This window comes from Triturus cristatus, chromosome 3_2, assembly GCF_964204655.1.
Source record: "Triturus cristatus chromosome 3_2, aTriCri1.1, whole genome shotgun sequence".
NCBI classification, from domain to species: Eukaryota; Metazoa; Chordata; class Amphibia; order Caudata; family Salamandridae; genus Triturus; species Triturus cristatus.
Window position 1 is genome coordinate 798,560,522 of NC_140584.1, and position 19,552 is coordinate 798,580,073.

Here is a 19,552-nt window from a genome sequence, read left to right on the forward strand (position 1 = left end):
TGCGAAATGTGCCACCTGAAACCAGAGAGGCAAGCGTGGCACCCTTAGGAGTAGTTAAAAATTCTCAAACATGATGTCTGGATTGCGAGCCTTGCCTCTTTGTGTCATTCATGTATATGATTGTGTGTGCTTCTCTTTTTTTTAATACAATACAGCGGAATTTACAGAAAATTTCAGAGAAGATTTCTACAAGAGATATATATATATATATATATTCACTTAAAAAACCATAGGTTTCACACATGTTATAGTTAGCTGGACATTTCACTCGTGAAAAACCATTGAAATTCCCCCGTTATAGTTAGTGCAGGCAACTATAACTCACGCCACCGCAATCCTCTGCTGATGACGTCAGATATTACATCACTGTATTTAGACACTTATTTACCCATGTCTTCTTCCATTAATTTCTAGCTATACATATATTACAAATATTTTTTTTTCAGAAAGACACATATGTCATCAGTGATGTAATATCTGACGCGGAATTTTTCCGTTTCTACCGTACGCGCACGCTACGCGCACCCCGCGATTTTTCGAAAATAAATGTAAAGAAATTTTGGCACTTGGGGGTCCTTCTGGGACCTCCAGACAAAGGCTAGGGGGTCAGGAATTGTCCACCCTGCCCCCTTTTCACGTTCTCCACCTTTGTTTTTCACCGCCTCAGACTGCGAGAGACAAAATGGCGGCCGACACTTCCTGGTTTCGACCGACTCGAATGTTTACTAAGATCTAACAACCAATCAGAATCGCGCTCGGCAGCGTGCGCGTACGGTAAGCTTGCCGTATGCGCTCGGAGCGCGCCTATAGATATATATATATTGATTTAAATGCTATTTTCTCAGGAACTACTGAACAGATTTACACCAGACCTGCAAAAGGCACATCCCTGACCTGAGGACTACCTCTCTGCCAAATTTCTAGTAATTCTGTTCAGCCGTTCGGGCTGTAGCTTGGACTAAAGGTCCTATGGAAAAATGCATGGGGAAAACGCATTTTGGGACCCCCCCTTTTTCTCAGCCCCCGCTTGACGAATCCCCCCGAGACTTTCAGGGAAGGAGCGGAGCGCCCCACCTATTTTGAAAATTTCGCGAGGATTCGACAATCGGCGCCAAAGTTATTCAAAATAGAATGTTGCGGATTTCCTATGGAAACACGGTCCTAACTATAACTATCTACTGGCGACCGCCAGTAGATAATTTATATATTCATTGAAAAAAGCATAGGTTTCAGGGACGTTATAGTTAGAAATTAGCATTTAAAAAACCTTATAAATTCACTGAATCAGAAGCCGCATTTGCAGAGTGGTGTAAAAAGGGGCGTGGCCTCGGAGCACCTCTCTGCAACGCAGCCCTGTGACCTTTACAAGAGGTACCGGGTGGACTAGTTGGCCCCCAGGGACCCTCAGGATTGAAGGGGAATTAATCCCCCAACTTAAAACGCACCACAGGGAGCATTTGCACTGTGGTGCAGGGTGGGGCCTGATGTGACAAGTGCGCAAACGCGCCCTGTGGCGAGTTTTAAGTTGGGTGATTAAGTCTCCTTGAATCCTGAGGGTTCCTGAGGGCCAATTAGCCCACCAGCTACCTCCAGTAAGTGCCACAGAGCTGCGTTGCAGAGTTGTATAAAAAGGGGGCGCGGCCTTGGACCACCACTCTGCAACGCAGCTCCCTGGCGCTTACTGGAGGTACCTGGTGGGCTAGTTGGCCCCCAAGGACCCTCGGGATTGAAGGGGACTTAATCCTCCAACTGAAAACGCGCCACAGGGCGCGTTTGCACACTTGTCAAATCAGGCCACGCCCCCTCCCTGCACCACTATGCAAACGCGCCCCCTGGTGCATTGTAAATTGGGGGATTAAATCCCCTTGAGTCCTGAGGGTCTCTGGGGTCCAACTATCCCACCAGGAATCTACAGTAAGCGCCACAGAGCTGCATAGCAGAGAGGTGTAAAAAGGGGCGTGGCCTCAGACCACCTCTCTGCAAGGCAGCCCTCTGGCGCATACTAGAGGTACCTGGTGGGCTAGTTGGCCCCCAGGGACCCCCAGTATTGAAGGGGAATTAGTCCCCCATCTTAAAACGCGCCACAGGGCGCGTTTGCAGAGTGTTGCTGGGAGGGGGTGGGGCCTCCGGCACGATGCCGGTCTTTTTTTTTTTTTCACAGCCCCCCCTTCTTTTTTCTTTTTTTTGGCCCTTGGGACTCCATCACCGAGGGCCTGACCCCTTTTTTTTTTAAAAAAAAGAGATATCTAAACGGGAAGGGGGCTGCGTGGGCCCCCCTCCCGTGGCCAATTCTGGCCCTGGGGACCCCATCCCCCGGGGCATGGCCACATATATGTATTTATTTAAGGAGGGGGGCTGCGAGGCCCCCCTCCTGAGGCCTCTATTGGCCCCGGGGACCCCATCCCCCGGGGCCGGCCTTTATTTTTTTATTTTTTGGGGGGAGGGAGGGCCGCGTGGTCCCCCTCCTGGGTCACTTCTAGCCCCGGGGACCCCATCCCCCGGGGCCAGCCCTATCTGTTGGGGACCGTGGGGGGAGCCCCAATGCCCCAACGGTCCCGCCAGCTCCCTGCCTCCTGCAGGAGCCGGCATTGCTTTTCCACACGGGGAGCTGCTGACATGCTGCTCCCCGTGTGGAAAAGCAATCTGCTTTGGATCTTGGAAGAGAGAGCAGGCTTCCCTGCTCTCACTTCCAAAATCCAAAGCAACTTTGCTCAGGGAGGGAGCCGCAGGGCTCCCGCCCTCCCATAGCAAACAGCAGTGGGCACCCCAGGACACTGCAGGAGCCGTCCCTGGGGGATGGCGGTCCCCAGGGCCAAGGAGGGCTCCAGGAGGGGGACCGCGCGGCCCCCCACCCAATGTGATTGAAACCCTGGGGAGGGGGTGGCCCATTTACAGTATTAGTGCCCCGGGGAGGTGGCGGTCCCCGGGGTGTGTGGGGGAGCTCAGGTTTTTGTTTTTTTTAAAGCCCCGGGGGTGGCGGAGGGCCATGTGCCCCTCCGTGAAAAATTTAGAAAAGCCCTGGGGGGGGGGGGTGGCAGTCGCTTCGAGGCCCCCCACACATTAAAAAGGAAGCCCCAGGGGTGGCGGTCCCGCACATTATTTAAAGCAAGCCCCGGGGGAGTGGCGGTCCCCGGGACTGCGGGATGGCAAGTGCCATCCCTCACATTATTTAAAGGAAGCCCCAACGGTGGCGGTCCCCAGGGCTGCGGGAGGGCTGAGTGCCCTCCCGCACATTATTTAAAGCAAGCCCCGGGGGGTGGCGGGCCCCGGGGCTGCGGGAGGGCCACATGCCCTCCCGCATATTATGAACATAGCCCTGGGGAGGTGGCGGTCCCCGGGGGCCCCCACATGTAATTTTTGGCAATGTCCCCGGGACCTGGCCCACCCAAGGACCTCCATTAAATGAAGTGCGGGAGCCCGTGCTTCAATTTTTTTTTTACATTTCGGCGGGATTCGCGACCCCAGCGCGAATTTCGCCGACATTTTTTTTTGTAAGTTTTTTTTGGGCCCTGGGGATCCTTGTGCACCCCCTGAGCAGGCCTGGAGGGTCAGGGTGTTTCTATCCTGCCCTTTTTTCTTTTTTTTCACCTTTATTTTACTCTTTTCTTGTGACTCGGTTCAACCGAGTCACAAGATGGCTGACAACACTTCCTGGTTTGGAGTGTTGGCAGCCAATCACAGTGAAGCTCGTGGTCAGGAAGGGTTCGCGAATCCACCGTGTCCCTATATATCAAAACTTTTATTTTTTAAATTTCTCAGCAACTACTGAACGGATTTACACCATTTTTAAAAAAAGGACGCTTTCTGACCCAAGCACTACCTTTTTGCAAAATTTGGTGTAATTCCGTTCATCAGTTCGGGCTGTAGCTGTATCTAAAGTTTCCTATGTAAAATAACATGGAGAAAACATGTCCATGACCACATTCATATAAAGGGGTCACTTTAGCCTTAAGCAGGATCAATCACACGAGGCCCTATCACCTTACTATTTTGCTTGTGTACCAGTTGGAAGTGTGTACTACAGTTTATTAGGTAAATACCCTCTCACTCTCCCCTCCCACCGCTCCCCTTTTGTTGCATTAGAAATAAAAACTGACCTGACAAAGTTTGAAAATTCTCATGTCTATTGTGGGCAATATTAATACAGTACAGAGTTCTGATGCCTTTTATTTTCAAAACGCAGGTTTCAGAAAATACACAGATTTCAAGTGTTTTTTTTGTGTGTCTGCTGGTTCCAGATGAATATATTTTCATGAATATAGTTCTTTAAGGAACAACAAGCTGCAATTTTCATCCGTTTTGGGGTTATGAGAAACTAAGGAGGAGTATGAAATTCTAAGGAAGTAGGCTCTCTCGGGCCTTAAACTCTAGTTTGGCTGTCAGTGGAGACTCACCTACTGTGACCAACTTCTGTTCAGAAAAACAGAATAATTATCACTCCCTCAGTCTACTCCTGAGAAAAATGGGAATAAGAGTTTGTTAAGTAAACCTGCCTACACATTTTCAAGAAAATCAGGCTGAATGCTTTCTAAGATATGGCTAAAATACGGCTGACCTACGTACATTTCTCAAGATAGCACCTGTATCTGGCTCTGTTCTATTGTGGTTAAAAGAATGCCGTCTTCAGGAACCCAAACAACAGAATGTGGGTAGAAAAGTAATCCCAAACTACATATTATCTACACATTTTTTATGCATTTTAAATATACGACCCAATTAAAATCCCATTTTTTAAACTTTTTTTTTGGTTGCATATTTTATATAGTGCAAACTCGACCCGAAGTTATTGGAGCACTTTACACGAGCACCATATTTACATTACACATTCAGGCACGGGCAGATCAAGTGATTTGCCCAGAATCACAGGATGTGGACGCGACCCCATGTAACTGTCCCCTTCGACCATGTATTAATTCTGTAAGGATTTCCCAATACAATTCTTAAGGAATGGAGGAAATCTGGAATCCCTCAAACAACCGTGCTCTGAGGTATGATATACAAGATCTCCTGAAAAAATGGACCATCACCTCGATCTCAGTGGAAGAATTAGTGACCAGATTGTATTTCTTGTACTAAAACCGTCTGAACTGTTCAGACCCATTTCACACCTCAAAAGTGCCAAATACCATGCAATGGCTGCCAATTCCGACAGACAGACCCTTTAGTGCACTCTCTCCATCTCCATCCATCTGGACATTTCCTTATGTCTATAGACCTTCAGAGCACCTATATTGACATCCACGTCCTACTGATGCATACTAGTTTCTTAAGTTACCCATCCTGATAGTTCCAATTGAGAATATTGCCTTGGCAGAAAGTTATTGGCAGCCTTGCTAGACTTTCCACCATTTATCACAATGAGTGGCTCATCCTTAAATCATCCCAGAATCTAGCGGATGAGAACTCACAGAATTTACTCATTCTCTTTCTGCATCATGGGCCGCTCCTGAATCCCTTATAATCCAACCTGGTACCCAACCACACACTGTTCACCAGTGCAAGGTTAGACACACTAGTGTGTATGGCTTCACTTCTTTATCTGCTCTTGGAATTAGAAACAAATTTGTGATTTCTTCTTGCCATTATGAGACACAGGTTGTTGAGGCAGTGGCTCAAGGTTAAGCAGCACAGAATTGCATATCTTTTTCTGAAACCTAAGCGTGAGCTATGATTTGATTTGATTTGTAAGATTTATAAAGTGCAGACAGTTACTTCCTAAGAAGTGTCCAGGCTCTTGAGGTAGACATATGATATTGTAGCACAAGCTGCTTATCACATAAGAACAAGCATTGGCATAGCCAATAGGTCTCGCCTTTGGGTCCTTATAAGTGTTTAGCCATGCAACAGTTGCATAACTAAATACTTATAAGGTCCCAAAAGCAAGACCTATTGGCTATGCCAAGCGGCCGCGAAAGTGATCGCGATCAAACATCAAAGTGAAAGAAATCGCGGCGCCCGCGCACATGCACTGTAGCTCTAGGCTGGCCTGGTAGCACGTTTTGGAGCCCTCTTAATAAGTCTTGCCAGACCAGCGCATGCGCTGGGTCAGGCGAGACCTAAAAAGGGTGTATAACAACCTCTGGCCAACTCTCCAATGGGCAACTGCATTCAGAAGCCTACGGCCAAATGGTCAAACATGTACCTGCTGGTCTAGTCTCCTTGGATATGCACGTTTGACTGTTGCTGTATAGTCTTGTCTAGATTGTGGATCTGGGTTAATGATGAAAGGTAAGTGAGATGAGTCAGTATCTCCATGTTCCACATGTATCCTGGCCTTTTCTATTCTCAAGGAGCTGTGAGGTCTTGAAATCTGTGTAACTTTTAACCACCCTACATGTTAAGACAGCCAAGTTATGTATTAAGCATAGTACTCTGTGGACACAACGGCTGCGTGAGCCCGCTTTGTGTGTCCCCAGGCACTATGGAGTTACAAAAAGGGCTACAGACGCATGTGCTGCCCCTTTCTCCAATACTTCTGTGGCCCCGTGCAAATGAGGGAATCACTTTGCTTGTGCACCCTCACCCTATTATGGACTTGGGTCCAGAGGTGCACAGACCCTTCGGAGGCACACTATCAGTATGCCCCCTGAAGGCAACTATCTGGAGTGTGAAAAAGTAGTCCTATGGATAACACCTTGAAGGTGAGTGCAGTCACGCACTGCATCTGCCTGCAGGGAGATCTCTGTCCCCTCTAAAATGTGCAGTTGGATCTGCACTGTGAAACATGGTGCGGCTTGTAAGCAGCAGGTCCATATTTCACTGAATGTGTTGTCCCCAGGGCAGGTGTGAGTGTGAGGCTGTCTCAGGGCAGCACAATCATGATAATAGGGTGCACTCTCCCAGTCTGTGCCAGGTGCACCTTTTGAAAGGTTTGCCATGGCACAAACAGGGGCAGTGCACCCTACGTATAATATGGGCTCAGGTCTCCAAAGCATACAAGGAACACTAGGGCAGGTTGCGAGGTCTGTGGCTGTGGTGGCAGAGGACATGGACTTCTTTGCCTCAATAGACAATATTCTACTCATTTCCCATTGCTACAGAGTTCCAAAGTCACAGGCCTGGAAGAGGTGGCTGTATGTTAAGACCCCTATCTACTCGACTTCTATTCGAATTCCACTAAGGTACAGGAAGTTTTTTTAGAGGGTAGGATCCTCTTGGTAGTCTCATTTAGCAAGAGGAGGTTGAGGCACCCTCTCCTCATCTAGATGACTATGTCTCAAGTGCGGCCTCTGGCTCTACGCCACACACAACACTTCGAGGGACCACACAGCCCCCATAAGCCTGTACATTCCTGTAATAGATGATCAGCTGCCTAAATGGCTCAACCTAGTGACCGGCCTACATGTAGCTAGGGCCATTCAGCATTCAAGGTGATGCTCAGACCCTTTTCCCACTGCAAGATCTTTTCTGCACCTGGTGTGAGGGTAACCTCTCAACCTTTCTGGATAACCCATGAGGATTTTTACATTTTATACAGCGGTTCATTTAGTTTATACGGTCAAAGTCACACTTTCAGAAATCATGGTCCATAGCAGAGCTTGGGTGAGCTTGCTAGCACTCTGCTTCAATAGTCTGACAGGGTTCACTTCCTTGTTCTATTCTGGGAATTTATACTGGCCTTTAAAGTTCTACAAGAACCTCCTAATGATGGCACAAGGTGTTGTTCTATGTGCGTGTGGGGGTGGAGGGTCACCATTAGTCACTGTATTGGGCAGTTTTGTCCTCGTTTATGCACAATAGCTCTTTTTGCCTCTTTTCTGGGAGGTCTATCGTGGCTTTTTTTAACTCTCATTTCTTTCCCAGTTCATGTTGTATTTACACCTTTAGTTACACAATGTAACCCTTCTCTGCTGCAGGAGACTAACTCCGCCTCTAACCATATACTCAGTCCAAAGAGATGGACATTGAGGTCATTGCCCATTTGAAATAAAACACTGTCTTTCAAACATTCAACAGTTTTCTGGCCTAGCCCTTTAGCAGAAAAAGCTCTCCTCTCACATCCTGAGAGGGTGGATTGACTTGGCCAACACAGAGGCTTCGGTACAGGCTGGAGTGGCCCTTAAGTAGTTGGATCAAGGATGGTCAACAAAAGAGGAGAGCTGCTTCCAGGGCTGACTGCAAGTGGTTCCAATAAATTACAGTGAATCTTGTAAATCTCCATAGGATGATTTAGAACTCTTGTCGGTCGTCTTCTGTATATCTGCTGTTTTAACATAAGGTTTTGAAAAATGCCGCAACTGATAATCCGTAGAGGGTAATTTATTCAAAGGGATTGTGGTTGTTGTTGTGGAGCCCTCAAGACATTCCTTGCCTGCCAGTGGTCCAGCACTGAAGGTCCACTGTAACCACTCCCTAAGACCTAATGATGCTCAACTGAAATGAACGCCCAAATAGAGGCCTTGTGGCGTGGATGGGAAGTTCCACTCAATCTACCAATACTTCTGTAGGAATCTACAGGCATGGCCATAGAAAGAATGTTAGATGCTCCAGGTGAAGTGACATTTTGGACACTACCTCACCTGGCAACATGGCCATATATGGTTCTTGTGTGAGCAATCTGGCTCCCTAAGCTAGTTAGCTACCCAGCACTGCCATGCGGTATTACTCAGTGATGCGTGCTTTTACAATATGGCTCTGTAAGATACCTACTTAATAAGTAATTACATGCTTGGAGACTATATGCAAGGGTTGGTCAATAGCCTGCACAAAAAGATTGCATATACTAACAGTTTTACATATGTATTGCTGGACTTTGGAAGACTGCAGTGCCATAGCGAAAAAGCTTCTCAAATTAACTCTGTAGCTGCCATGGCATTTACACCAATGAAGAGTAGGTAGGCAAGCTGCTTGAACTGGAGGCTTTCCTAGGAGCAATGTCCTCTGCGGTGCCTTGCAGGGAGCCCCCAGCGCCTAGGAAGATAGTGGAAAGAGACTAAAACTAGCAAATATTCATAGCGCGAGGAGGTGTGTCCGATTACTGTGTGCTGTGACAGGAAACCATTGAACAGACTTTGGCAACACACGAGGAACTAACCACTGGCCCGGTATGGTAACATGATAACACATCTGACACAAGCTCGTACATTTCCTCTCAGACACGGGGACAGGGCGGAACTTGTGATCCAAGCAAATATAGACTGCAGAAATGCCTTCACAGGCAGCGGCGCGAGGACACCGGGCACCCGCGGTCAGAGGCGCGCGCCTGTCGGCGCTGCCGCAGCTGCTCGCGCCATTCTCTCCTGCCTATCCGCGCCATCTAGGTGGAGGGCCACGCGGGCGGCACATTATTGTGCTTATCAATCATGCTCCGCGCATAAATGCACCTGCGATGCAGAACCGATAGCCATAAATAAAGAAAATCGCTCATTAAATTTACAATATTGCCTCCTCCGACTGCAGCATGCTCGGGTGGAATTAATCAGTTGTATCACCAGCGGATATTAGTTATGCCAATAGTCTGTAAATATGCCTCATACAGTTATGGCAACACTAAATAAAATAGTCACATAAATTTCCGAATGGAGGAAATTTGCATCAAATATGCGGGATGCATCCGTCCCATCGAGGCAGAGGTTATATTTCAGGATGTGGAGTTATTGTTTCAGTTTAGCACTCTCAAGGGAAGCCGTCTGCAGCAATAATAGAGACCAATCCGCCGCCGCTCGCCTGAGAAGGGCGCGTTATTGGGGTGCGTGCACCTGCAGCTAGCAGAGTGACGAATGAAAATCAACAGGCTACCTGCAACCAGTTAGAAGCTGTGACACACAACCACAACAACCTATCACGTTTGTCCACACGACGAACATCACAGACGTTATACACTATGGCTATGCAAAGGGAACCAACCATATCAGGCGTTCCCAACAGTGATACCCAGGGTCACTGGCGTTATGCGTCAGAGGTAAAACATTATATGTGGCATGTTGACTAGAATTATGCAACAGGAAAAGGCAAAATATATGGCATTAAGTGGCAGTACTATTTCGATGTTTTACCAATGCAGCATGTCTTCACAGAATTTGGGCAGAAGTTATCACTTTATTAATAATAGTTATCGTCTGCGTTCAAGTACTCAGCACATACAAAAGTGACCAGGTAATCTTTGAAATGGTCTGCCATCGTATGGCACAACGTGCATGTGGTTTTCTAGTAACTTTTGATCAGTCTGAACTATAAACATTTTTAAAATCCACAAATTATGCAGCAGATGGTGGGTTATGCGTTAAGTGCAGAAATACATAATTATGTGGAAAACATTACAGCCACAGAATCCAGTTATTTAAGTGGCCCCGGCAATACCCTTGGTCACTCCAGTATTACGTTCTAAAAACCCATGAAATGTATGTAGAACTACACCCTGATTGGGTCATCTGAGTGAAGGAGGACTTCATCGCCCAGAATGCACTGGATGGCAAAAGAACGCTCAGGACAGGAACCATGTGCTCACTATCACATATAGCCATCTGGTACATGGTACCATCTGGTAACCTTACACTGGTGCATAACCTTACTCAGACCCCATGCACCCCACACATCCACAGTGCATCTGCATGCAGGTGGTACTCTTTAAATGTGAAATACAAACCGCGAAAACACATCACCTCTGGCAGGGGGCTGTAACTCTAAGATGAACCAGAATTATAACAGACGAGCAAAAAGATTCGCAAGACCCACACTGCTTTCAATCACCCAAAGTTTTGTAAAAAGGACCACCTTGCGGTCAACACTAAATCCAACCTTCTAATGTATGGGTGAAAGTGTAATCAGGTGGGGCTCAGTCAAGAGCAGCCACCAGCTTGACACTTAGTGTGCTCCCCTGACAAAGACCAAGGGATCCTTGGCCTTTCAGGCACCAGAAGGTCAGGCATATGACCCTGAACAAGAGCCTGACTGAAGACAAAAGCGAACACAGTCCCTGACCTTCTATCTGAAAACCAATGGGCACTTGCAGCCTTCTCTGTTCTGAATGCACTGCTGGCCAATCATTGGCCTTCTCATGACGGGAGCTCTATAGAGAAGGGAGTATATGGCTGAAGTTTCTACCGTCTTATGACGTATTGATCCAGAATGAATTTGTGTCTGCTTTCAGTTCAAGAATTAACCCATGCTACTTCTAATATATTTGATAAATTATGTGTATGTGCTCGGGTTATCCTGAAAAGCTCTTTTTTTGTTCACAAACCTTGGCCGAAGGTTAATAAACTCTCCCTGGCCGTTTCTTCATCAGAGAACAAAAACCTAATTTGAAGCTGGTGTCAATCCCTGCTAATTTACAGTATCATTAATCTAGTAAAATAAAAACAAGACTGCTTAAAAACACCCTGGTTGACCTGCTTCAGATAATGTCCTTATTGGCTGAAAAATTCAAATAAAGGACGCATCACAGTAACATGCATGATATCTGGATAAAGTATTACATCATAAAATTAAGAATACATATCTCCATTATTATAGCATTTATTTTTCCTGTTTTCAACCTGTCAATGGACTACTACATCAGGTAATTCAGTATTCATGAGCTCGCTTGAATGTTACGCTTATAACGCAACCAGCGCATAGCACTGCAGTGTAGTGTGGAGCAGGTAATATGATGGAAATGGCAAGCTAATATGCCAATCAAAAGTCAGAATTCAGCTGAATAAACTTCCTGCTACAAGGTTAACAAAAACCTGATTTGCAAGGGTTTGCTAAACTGCAGATGGTTGTTTGGCCGGCAGAGGACTTTTAGCTTCGCACCACAGGGCAGGGGTGTGAGGACAAAAACAAAACAAAGTGTCCTTCCTGAATCCTTGCTTACATGCCTCTATGAGAAGCCAAAAGAAGCAAGCCACCCTTAGGCGAGGTGTGGGTAGAAATGACATCACTTTAAAAATCAGAATTGCAATTCTAGTTGCATGTGGCTGTTACCTTGTGATCTCCGTCGGCCTGTTTATCAACCTTCCTTAGTATAACTAACTGGATCATGCCACGAATGTTTCCCTCCATAGACATGGACCGTCGCAGCGTCTCCATGGCTTCGTGGTTCGACTTGCCCAGCAGAGACTCCCCATTCACTGCCATCAGCTTGTCGTTCACCCTCAAGCGACCATCCTTAAGGAAAGAAGTAAGAGAATTTAGATGGAAATCTGGTACACAATCCAATAAATCTTACCTCAGAAGAGTCAATATTGCTAGATAGGTATTAAGGGTAGATTGTAGAATACTCAGTGAGCTCCAGTGCACTTGAGGAGGTCACAAAGTCACACTTACAATGACCCCGGAGAGACTGGACTCTTTTAGACTAGCTTCCTATTACTTTTAAGGATTATGAGGCACTTGGGTCGTTGCAGAGAAATCTACTCTAAATCACACCTCGCTAGTGCTACCAAACTCAGTTGCCTGGGCTTTCACAAACTGTATTGTGCTGTTCATTATCCACAGTGCACCCGAGCTGACCTCTGTGACTCTTTGATGTGCTTGGTCTGTGGAGCAAGGACCCTGGTAGTTGGTCTGCAGGGTGCCTTCTTCAAACGTCTTGCAGCGGCCTATGAATGCAGACATCGAGGTTTGCGATCTGCATGTGCAAGGGTGAGGTTGCTCTCTGCTGTGCTTCTGAATGATACCAAGAGCTTTCTTCAGCAGTTTTGCACTTGTAGTCTAAAATTCTGTAGCCATGGCACACACTTGATGTGTGCTCGAACTACAAGATGTCAACCAATGTTGTGCACAGGGAGGGGATATCCATTATTGACTGCTAAGCATCTGGCCTTTACTCTGAGGTCTGAATAAGTGAAAAAACTGGCAGTGAATGCATTTGCTGCCAACACCTTTGTACGGCTTTACAGTGTTAGAGCTTGGCCGACCCAATCTTTACACAATTCTTGCTGACAAAATAGACTTTTTTTGTTTCAATATCGGAAAATGGCAAATTTGTGCTCACTGGATGTGAGCAGCAGGACAAGTTCTACTGATTTCCCAATATTTGCACTATTACATTTGCAGAACACGTGGATATTACAATAAATAATAGTTCACAAACTGTTCTCTTTCTTTTCAAGGTTTTACCCAAAACTAACAACATCTTTTCTGGCGGGATTATGGTTGGCGGATTGCCTGACTGGGCCTCTGACACTTCAGACATATACACTACAAGTCGAATGGTCCAGGACGGTAAAGTGGTTTGACATTTTATATTCAAACAATGCGAAGGTGTACTTTTTGAGATGTTTGAGCTACAATACAATTTGTTCACTGCAATCTACACAGGCTGTGGCAAGTGGAGGTTGCACATTCCTGTGTGATTGCGCCCCAGAATCTACATTTTCCAGGGTTACTAGGCTATCTACAGATGCTGCTCTCAAACTGGGGTTGTGTGTCTTAATGTTGTGACTTGCTAATAGCTATTTATTAACTCAAACTCTTTTTGTGCACACAGACCCAGAGTGTGACTAGCAAGATCACAGCTAAGCTTACATTTATCCTATCATTGCACTACAACTTTCAGAGCTGAAAACGCCTGGCTGGAGACAGCCAGAGTCAAGTTCTGTTCAGCGTTCCATCCTCCTTGTGCTTTCTCCCTGAATGGCTCACAGAGACCTTGCATTAGAGCACACACAGAAATGCATTTAATAAGACGTGAGTCTTGTGGATCCTTATGTACAAGTAAATGTGTCAATCACATCTCTCACCCCAGATTCCTGCCTGTTCATTCACATTCCATCTGGAACTGCCGCTCACTCTCAGTATTGTGAGTAAGAAGGAACTTCAACTGTTCCTCTGGATAGCGATCACCATATCTTGGTGCCTCAGTCCCATGAGCAAATCAAACATTCACCCGCAGTCACAGATCTAGGTTTAATCCATCGTTTTTTTTGCTCACCATACCATCTCAGTTCAGACCTACCCATAAGTAAATCAGTCTTGACCCTGTTTCCAATGGGAACAGTCCAGACCGTCCTGCCAGGTCTGGTCCTCCCTGGACCGGAAACAAGCTTCCTGGTACCAGTTTCAGGGCATCACCCCTCATCAGCCAGGCTAGTTTGAATCCAGTGGTGTAGCGAGCATGGAACCCACGTCTGGGCATACCCTTCCCACTTAGGGCGACATATGCAAAAGAAACAATTGATGGAAGAAATGCTGGACAATGCAAACATTCCCCCCACCCCAAGTCACAAGGATCTGGGTTAAATCCATCATTCTTTTGCTCACCACACCACCCCAGTTTGGACCCAGCCATATGCCAATAAGTCTTGACCCTGTTCCTTATGGGAACAGTGCAGCCCGAACTGCCAAGCCAGGTCCTCCCTGGACCGGTTTCAGGGCATCCATCACCCTTCATCAGCCAGGCTAGCTTGAATCCAGTGGTGTAGTGAGCACGAGACCCACGTCTGGGCATAGCCTTCCCACTTAGGGCGACAAAATCAAAATTAATAAATGATGGACGAAATGCGGAACAAATCAAACATTCACCCCCCGTCACAGATCTGGGTTTAATTCATCATTTGTTTGACCACCACACCATGGTGATACCCCGAAACCAGTCCCAGGATGCTGGTTTCCAGTCCAGGGAGGAACTGGGCTGGACTGTTCCCATGGTGAGCAGGGTCAAGACTGATTTGCATATGACTGGGTCCAAACAAGGGTGGTGTGGTGAGCAAGAACATGATAGATTAAACCCAGATCTGTGACTGGGGGTGAATGTTTGATTTGTTCAGCATTTCATTCATCGTTTTCTTTTTTTTGCTTTAGTCCAACGAACAAGCAACAAGTCATCTTGTCTGGCCAGGGATCCATTCGTCTCAGATCAAACATACATGGGCAGGAATTAAAGTAAAGAAAACCTTCTACAAAACTGGTAAATAGTATTTGTTTATTATCATAAACCACAGACCTACACCACAACATCTGCATAATCCAGCTTTATTGAGAAATTAGCAATAAACAACAAACAGAGTGGCCAGCACAATTACACAATCTTTTGCCTTTCAGGGGTAGGTGGGAGTGCTTTAACAGCAAGAGCCACCACAATTGTGAATGGACTTTAGAAAATAGCTTCCAAAATGAGGACATAGGGAGCAGGTATGCCAGTGACTTCACAGAAGTATAGACTTACATCCTCCTGGCGCTTACCGGAAGGATCCTTGAGTTGATATCTGTTCCAGGGTGGTTTTTCTAAGTGGTCTAGATTTCAAGTGGGGCTATTAGTGAACAGTGTTACATATACCCTCTAGTATTACAGGGATGGGAATTCTCCTCACATTCCAGTTGAACACGCTGGTCCAATTAATTTTGCTGATGTGGGCGATGGATATGTGAAAACCCTGCATGGTGACTACGTCATGGGCCTTTTAATCTGCGAGTTTCTCTGCTGGTCTAATCAGATACCAAGGCTGGACGGGGTTGCCAGCTTAAACAGCCTTATGCCTGTGGGTACAAGACCATCACCAACCTCTAGACTGCTTTTATTTGAAAGTTTCAATGAATGCAGTCCACAGTTTTCCTAAATGTACTTACTCTTCTATAAGTGATTTGAGTCTGGTTAGGTCTCGGCTACTAGACAGTGCATGTACTGCCTGTTGCAAGACATATTGTGGGCTTACCAAGAGCAAACAGAAACTTGAAGCTCGCTTATTGCTTACTATTTGCTGGCTTGCCTGTCACTCTCATTTTCCTGCTTTTTATTTGGGTCCCAGCTTGTCAATCTTGCATTCATCCCACCCATGGGACACAACCTCTTTACTATATCTTTCTGTTGTTTGGATTCTACATTTCCACAGCTTGCTTTTCAAGCATTATGCTTGGGTTAAGGACTCCAATGCTGTACATGTATTTTCCATATTACCCCTCGTATGCTTCTCTCCCCCTGGAGTCCATGCTGCTCTCCATTGCATGTGTGCTTTTTCACACACCCGTCCATGTTGTGCTTGCCCTTGTGTACTCTACCTGTTGCTCTCGCCTGTGTGTTTCTCTCCCGCACGCTCCACGCTGCTCTCTTTCACGTGTTTCTTCCACCCAGTGCTCCACTTTGCTCTGTCTCTCTCAGTTGTCTGCTTGCCCCACCTGCGTCCTCCACATTGCTTCCCATGCACTGCTTCCAACCCACAGCAGTGCCCCTCTGTTGATTCCATGCCCCAATGTTGCTTCTTCCCTCCTCCTCCATGTTGCTGCTACTCCCACGTTCCGTACTCTCCAATCGCTTAAAAAAAACAATGCAAAAAAACAATGCTTTTGCATGTTTATTTCTTTTGAGTTACTGACCCAAATCAGATTGTTAATTGCAAATTTAATTTAAACAAAACAAAAAACGTCTGTGTCATAAAATAGTTACATGCATGTATGGTGCATGAGCCCACTGGCATAACGAAACTTGAGGGGGCCCCTCTGCAAAGTATGTGGAGGGGCCCCCTCCAAACTCAATGCGGAACTCTCCGGTCAGAGTACTGTGCTGAGGGGGCCCCCTGGAGCTTGGGGGCTCCCCTGCACCGCGGGTATGGCAGGTGCCTGTGTTACGCCACTGCATGAGCATACAAAATGGCGCAGCTGCCCACATCAAAGGCTTTGTTGTTTTTCTTTCAAGGACGCCGTGCAGAATTGCTAAAAACTATTGGCAAAGTCAATGGTTTTCAAGGGTGGGACCTATTGGATTTGTCAATGCTTTTTTTTATTTTGGCACAAATAAATAAAGATCATCTTGTTTACTTTTTGGGATCAAACTTTTGAATCCCTAACCTGATATGGGATGGGGAGGCTAGAAGGCAACTTATTCTAAGAAATCCAAAGAATTAGAAATTGAAGTGTGTCCTCACAGCAGAGGGAGAGAAGGGTCAGCATTTAGGATGGCTCTTTTGAACCAATTCCGGAAGTGTCTAACTGGTGGTATCTTGGAAGTGCTATGACCCTGGTCACTTAGCAGCACTGGTCACTGTCCTAATGTCATGGCCTTAATTGAAAGATGCATGGATGAACCATTAAGTCATTCTTTAACCACATCCACCAGGTGTTGAAATAGACACCACAAGCAGCCAGAGGAAATACATTTTACTTTACCCCGTATTTAGGGAAAAAAACCGGCGGTCTTTGCACAGTCCTCATCTTTACCAGTCACCAAGAACAGGCATTTTAGGATGTTAGTTTGATGATGCAAGCAGGGGTTTTGAGGCTTAATTTGACATCATTGGATGAGAGTGCAATTAAATCGGCATCTCAAACGGAATATCACTCCTGCTTTGAAGACAGTCTAAGATCCCAGAAAACAAAATGGCCTTCCCTTCCTGCGACTTGCAGCAAGAAATGTTGCACCGTAAGTTTTATCCCTGGAAACAAATGGTGGAAAGAGTTCCCTTAAAGTACCTACACCGTTTGCTGTGCTGTGCTTACCGCGACTCGTGAGGAGGCGGCAGACGCATCTTCATTTGCCCGAGGCCTGGTACGTGAACAGGAAATAAGCAAGGGCGAAAAGCGATGACTGCTTTAAACTCATGAGCAATGATGCTATTCAAGCAAATCTGAAGACGAATTGTTATGAGCCCATATCTCTTTCCCTCACTGAGTCAGTAAGTTGATTTTTGGTGCTTTGCTGGCCAACAAAGAGCAGACTGGTTTTATATTCTAACCACAAAAATGAGATATTGTGAAACAATCTGGAGGCCCACACAGGGTTATGAACTTGAAGATTTCATTCTGGTCACAGATGCACAATGCACTCCTCAGTCCGCAGGAAGGCAGAGCACATGATTGGAAGCCGCAGCCGCGCCGGGTTTGGAGAGGTCAGCTCACCGACTGACAAGGAGAAGCTCAGTAAATGAGTGAGGATCACAAGCACGGCAGAGGTCTGGCCCTTCTTAGATGGAGACCTCTTCTGGGTCAAGAGACATTAAACGAAAGTGCTTATAGTGGTTGGGCCGCAGCTCACTGCTTCTGGCATGAGTGCACTCTGTCGTTGAGTGTGCAGTTGAGACCAGGCATAAACTCACTGGCAAGGAGGGGAGAAGGTTGCACGCGAAAGTAGCGTTCAATCCGGGAGTCTAGAAAAGGTGTTTCAATATCTGGCACATTCATTGCGAGCTTCCACAAAAGTGAAAGTCGTGTATAAAGGGGTGGGATTATTGGACACATGACTTCGTAGTGATGCGTTAGCTTTATGGGTATATTTACTTAAAGGGATTCTTTGTATACAGGTTTACAACAAAACATATCTTCTGCTCTTCTTTGATTCAGGCTAGTCTTTTCAGTGTCGTTCCAGGAGCAGTGGCTTCCCCCTTTAGACGGCGACCCTCGGGAAAACAAAACAGGTTACCAAGTAAGTATGCATATGGAGAAAAAAACTGCTGCTGAGGAGGGAGAAAAAGCAACTTTTCTTCTCTTTATTTCTATTTTCTTTCAGCTTCGTCAGATTGCCCCAGCTTTCCTCTATTGTTTCTTTCTATCCTTTATATTACGTGACCTATAGACAGTGGAAAGACGAGGGAAAAAAAACCTGAAGTCCATAATCCCATTTTTGAGGAGCAATTCGGGTTAGTATGGTGATGATGAGTTGGTGCACTATATTCTTTTTCGCTGTCTGAAGAAGCGCATCTTTAAGGTGGTCTCCTTTCCCTATTTTTGCTAAGAAAAGTTGTGCATACTCCTTTGGGCGGGAGGCCTGGGTTATTCCTTTGCATTCTCGGCCCCCAACTAATTTCTATACTGTTGTCTCCGTTGTATTTTCCGACAACCAACGGAGGTTGCCTCAATCTGCCAGTGCTGTGGCGAGTACTTCTGTGTCAGCCATCCCTGGAGTCAACCACCAGTCCTCACACCACCCATCTGGTTTCTAGTCAGGTTCGTCCTCCATCAGACCGCTTTCACTCCAGGTCTCTGCTGTTGGCCCTGAATCCCAGAATCTGCCTTCTTCCACCATTTTCCCTCCTCTGTGCAATATTATTCTCTATCTTTCTTCCTTTCCATCCCTCCTCTCTGCTTGTGAGTCCATCCTTTTATTTCTGGGTCGCATCCTCTGGAGAGCGCAGCGTAACACCTCCTCTTGCTTATGGAAAGTGTAATTGTTTTAGTCCTCCTCTTCTGTCTCATTCTTTACTCTTGGTCTTTCTTCTCTTTCCTATGTTGTCTTTTCTTTTCCAGCTTCACCGCCAAATCTGGCACAGGATACACCCGCCTCAGATCCCCAGCTACAGCGAAGTTCTTCTTCCGACAATGATAGGCAAATATGTGTCAAATATATATGTCTCGATTAAAATTGTACTAGGGACAGTTCGCAGAATGTAGCCTAGTTGTAGAAAGAGACTGAAAACCTAAAACAAGAAGGTAATCCTAATAGCTTAAGGCAGCAACTTCCGCACTGACCTTTTCATGGTAGTAGTTGTAGAGCTGAGTGTTAGAGCTCTGAGGTCTGGTGAAGAATGGACAAACAAAAGTAAGTGGGTGAGGTGAGGGAATGCAAATTTCGGGGGCGCTTTTGTATCCTCCCTTAAAGAAAAAATCTTACAATGCAGACAGCGTCTATTGCTAACTGGCTTTGATAGGTCAATCGAAAGGAGAATGTACACAACACTAATGCATGTGTAGTAAACTACTG

At 46.1% G+C, this 19,552-nt stretch overlaps 1 protein-coding gene and 1 long non-coding RNA gene across 2 annotated transcripts in view; one reads left to right on the plus strand and one right to left on the minus strand.

Moving 5' to 3' along the window:
- The window catches only part of PARD3B (par-3 family cell polarity regulator beta), a 2,086,630-nt gene that overhangs the window by 1,017,774 nt on the left and 1,049,304 nt on the right, over positions 1-19,552 (minus strand). The window contains exon 12 of the mRNA XM_085648929.1: positions 11,908-12,090. Coding sequence (XP_085505055.1) covers positions 11,908-12,090 — 183 coding nt within the window. The remainder of the gene's footprint in view (positions 1-11,907; positions 12,091-19,552) is intronic.
- Positions 1-19,552, plus strand: part of LOC146858171 (uncharacterized) — a 167,419-nt gene that overhangs the window by 41,315 nt on the left and 106,552 nt on the right. The window contains exon 2 of the long non-coding RNA XR_014980002.1: positions 13,038-13,149. This is a non-coding gene — a long non-coding RNA (uncharacterized LOC146858171). The remainder of the gene's footprint in view (positions 1-13,037; positions 13,150-19,552) is intronic.